Source organism: Peromyscus eremicus, chromosome 1 (genome assembly GCF_949786415.1).
Source record: "Peromyscus eremicus chromosome 1, PerEre_H2_v1, whole genome shotgun sequence".
Taxonomy (NCBI): domain Eukaryota; kingdom Metazoa; phylum Chordata; class Mammalia; order Rodentia; family Cricetidae; genus Peromyscus; species Peromyscus eremicus.
The window spans coordinates 49,382,099-49,386,497 of record NC_081416.1 but is presented as its reverse complement, the minus strand read 5'-3'; the positions used below and the strand labels follow the sequence as shown (position 1 = coordinate 49,386,497).

Below are 4,399 nucleotides of genomic sequence, written 5' to 3'. Positions count from 1 at the left end.
CAGCCTATTTTTTTCAATAATGTGTGGCTTTTCAATGAACATTGGTATATGAAAAGATACATAATAAATCTTTGGTAGGGAATTTCTTTGTGGGGGCCATCAAGAAAAATATTTAATGATGTTCATTAAGGGGATAGGAATTTAAGAACGGTTGAGGATGAGTCAGAGTCCTGAGATTGTTGAGTGCTCAGCCTTAAAAAAGACTTCAATAACGCCCACTTCAAGGCTCAGGGAACACTATAAAAAGAGCTGGAGGATGGGGAGGAGTGCTGTGAAATGCCATCTCCTGGACACTTGGCTGTCACACTCATGAACCCACAGTATTGTAGTTATCAGCATAAGAGCTGTTCAAGACAGGGCCCATGACTATCTCATCCTGAAATATTGTTGCTGGGGTACAGGGAGGTCATGTTCTCAGTGTTGTTACCACTGTAAGTTTGTCTTGCTCAAATAAATAACTCCCACCTATAATTATATAGGCAACCCTAATTCAACTCAGTAGGTCATAAAAAAGAAGGCATGAAAACAGGAGGAGACACTTTTAAAAAAATTTTTAAAATTCTTTTTACATACCAACTACAGATCCCGCTCTTTTCCCTCCTCCCGCTCCCCCCACCTTCTCTCTCCCTCCCCCTCATACCCTCCTCCAACAGGCTAAGTTCTCCCATGGGGGGACAGCTAAGCCTGGCACATTCAGTTGAGGCAGGACCAAGCCCCTCCATGCTTTATCAGGGGTGAGCAAGGTGTCTAAACATACGTAATGGGGTCCAGAAAGCCAGCTCATGCACCAGGGATAAATCCTGATCACACTGCTGGGGGCCCCTCAAACAGACCCAGCTACTTAACTGTCAGGAGGAGACATTCTTGAGAAGAAGGGGTTTGCAGGAGTGGGAGGGAAGAGAGGATAATGTGTGTGTGAGTGATATTATCAAAGTACTCTATCTACATATACGAATATATACATATACTATATGGGTATATGTATATACAGTGCTTTGATGTATACACACACATATGTGCTCGTGCATGTGTGAAAATTTGAAAGAATAGATAAAAGAGAAAGGCTAAGAAGCACTGCCCTGTGATCCTAAGTCTTGGCTGCAAGTAGCTTTGTCTTATGGGAGTCAGGGAGGATCACAGATGGACATCATCTACTAGAACCTTCCTGACTAAATCTTCTGCATTGTAACAATTTGATACTTTGTAAGAAAAATAGTTCAATGTGTTTCAATTTCCTGAGCTTTCTTATCTTTTTTGTTATTACTTGATCTTGAATGACCATGGGGAAACAGAAGGGTGGAATTTGAGGCAAGCACAGAGGGAGAAAGATTGTCTTTACATATCCACAGTTGAAACCCTTCCTGTGTGGTAGAGATGAATTCTAACACACATTCAATAGTCATTTGCAAATGACCCTACACTGACATGTTTCTTTTATCCAATATTGTTATTAAAATAAGCCTTGATGGTGGAAGATATTTCATAGGGTGTTTTTTGTTTTGTTTTGTTTTGAACTATGATGAACTGTCTTGGATAGTCTACTAATACTTAGACAAAAGGTACTGTTTTACTTCCCTTTTAAAAGTCCTACAAGGGTCTGGGGAGATGGCTCCATCAGTAAGATGCTTGTCTCTTCCGCATGAGGACTTAAGTTCGATCTTCAGAATCCATGTGAGAAAGCTGGGTGAGGTGAGGGTGCAGGCTTGTAACTCCAATGTAGGGGAGACGATGATCCTTGGGGCTCATTGATCCAGCCACCTAGCTGAGTAGATGAGCTCCAGGCTAGTGAGGGACTCTGCCTCAATAAATAAGATGAATGGCTCCTGAGGAATGACCCCACATATTGTCCTCTGACCACATGTACATGTGCACGAGTGCATGCACTTGCACATGCACACACACATGCACAGATGCACACACACATGCACACACACACAGAGCTCTTGGGAAAAACAGAAAGAACAGATAGAGTGAAAAAGGAAGTTGAGGTTGAAATGAAATAACATAACAGATATGCTAAGTGTAAGTCTACAAACTGCACACGTAACCCCAAGATTAATTTCAGTGGACAAATCAATTGAATGGAATGAAGAACAGGAAGTATCTGGATTAGATATAGTTTTTTTCTTTTTCATTTCATTTTCTTTCTTTTTTCTCTTTCTTCCTTCCTTCCTTCCTTTTTCTTCCTTCCTTCCTTTTTCTTTCTTTCTTTCTTTCTTTCTTTCTTTCTTTCTTTCTTTCTTTCTTTCTTTCTTTCTTTCTTTCTTCTTCTTTTCTTAAAGACAGTCCTGGCTGTCTTGGAACTCACTCTGTAGGCCAGGCTTGAACTCACAGATTTACCTGCCTCTGCCTCCCAAGTGCTGATATTAAAGGCATGAGCCACCACTGCCTGGCTTTAGACATAGATCTTTACACACACACACACACACACACACACACACACACACACACCAGATTTAACCCAATTTAAGTAATCCTTCTCTTTTCACTAATTGATGAAATACATTTGTAATGTTGTATTCATTATGTAACATCACTTTTAATAATCGACCGATGTGCACATGCTTACTTAGGAACGTAAGGATAGAAACAACAGGGAGCATTTGCAGCAATGCTGACTTTCGTAACTCCCACCCTCACACCATTAACCACACTTCGTTCTCTGACAACTTTGTGGACAGTAGTGCTGTTCTGCATCAGAGGTGGTGAAACAAGGAAAGGATGGCACGAGAGCAGCAGATGACAGCATAGTAGCCCTTTTGGGACTGATTTCAGTTGTTTCTCCTGGACGTCTCCCCTGCCCATAAGTCAGATAGTGCGCATTGTCTGGTCTCATCTCCTCATTTTATTTTCATATTCCCGCTAATGGATTTGCATGTTTATATCATAGAAGGCATATGGTGACATCTACATCACAGAAGATACACAGAACCAGCTCTCTCTTATTCTTAGACTAGCAGATGTGGAGAACTGAATTAGCCTTAGACTTCTGGACTCCACCAGATGGCTCACCCCAGCTTATTGCTCTCAGAAGGCCCCAGCCTCCTCTGCAGTCTCTTCATGGCTGACTTCATCTCTTGGTTCCTGAGAGTGTAGATCATGGGGTTTAGCATAGGGGTGATGACAGTGTTATTGATAGATATGGCCGTGTCCATGGGCAGGGTAATGAAGGGTCGGCAATAGATATAAACACAAGGCACGAAATGGAGGGTCACCACCATGATGTGGGAGGTGCAGGTGGAGAGAGCCTTGTTTCGTCCCTCCCCAGAATGGGTTCTGAGCATAAACAGAATGATGGTGTAGGAACCCAGGAGCAGGAGGAACCACAGCAGGGTCACCAGCCCATTGTTGGAGATCATGAGAAGTTCAAGAGCAAAGGTATCAGTGCAGGCAAGCTTCACCACCTGGGGTACATCACAGTAAAAGGCATCCAAGGTGTTGGGGCCACAGAAGGGGAGTGGAAGCATTAGAATTATCTGGACCATTGAATGCAAACCACCACCCACCCAGGAGGCTACCACCAAGGCCACCCACACCTCTCTCCTCATAATGGTTACATAGTGCAGGGGTTTAGCAATTGCAAGGTATCTGTCATAGGCCATCACAGAGAGGAAGAAAATATCTGCCCCACCAGCAAAGTGGAAGAAAAAGATCTGGGTCAAACAACCATTGTAGGAGATGGTTTTCCTTTCTGACAAAAGACCTACCAGGAACTTGGGGACTGTGATAGATGAAAAAATAATATCTAGGATGGATTTGTTACGCAAGAGGAAGTACATAGGAGTGTGAAGACGGGATTCAGAGGTGATGGTGACCACAATGAGGGTATTTCCCAGCACAGTTGTTACATACACAAGAAAGAAGACCACGAACAAAAAGAACTCCAGTTCTCGGAAGTGAGTAAGTGCCAGGAAGACGAATTCCTTCACATTGGTGTGGTTTATCTGGCTCATGACTAGGATAAGCCTCTGTTACATCTACCTAGGGAGAAGATATGTTAGGGTTTGCAGTATGGTAGCATGAGGTTGAAACGTCCTTTGTTACATATTGTTTTGTTATTAGGCTTTTTAAAGTACTCAGATGATCATGACTATGTAGGAAAACTAGACCAGAGTCTTCAATTTTTGGTCTAGAAATTCCTTATCTGATGGTCCCTGGTTTTCAGGGAGAACCATCGTAGTCCTAGCCTTTATTCTAGGTAGGGAGAGGTTCATGTGCTGTGGTCATTTACCTACTAATTTGTCCTTTGCCTTGTAAGGATAACTTCTTCACCTGGAGGCTATTTTGCACAAACACTGGGGACTTTCAAAACCCTGCAATTTCATCTTGACTTTCACCTTCAAGTCTGTGGGATCATCAGAGTGGTTATGGCTTCCTCTGCAGCTTAGACCTGTGCATG

The 4,399-nt window shown here is 42.7% G+C and overlaps 1 protein-coding gene across 1 annotated transcript; it reads right to left on the bottom strand.

Annotated features, from left to right (window-relative positions):
• Positions 1-3,008: 3,008 nt before the first annotated feature.
• LOC131897279 (olfactory receptor 4D6) lies at positions 3,009-3,953 on the bottom strand. The gene has a single exon (XM_059248174.1). It carries the CDS (start codon positions 3,951-3,953, stop codon positions 3,009-3,011), a length of 945 nt encoding a protein of 314 aa, XP_059104157.1.
• Positions 3,954-4,399: the final 446 nt, after the last annotated feature.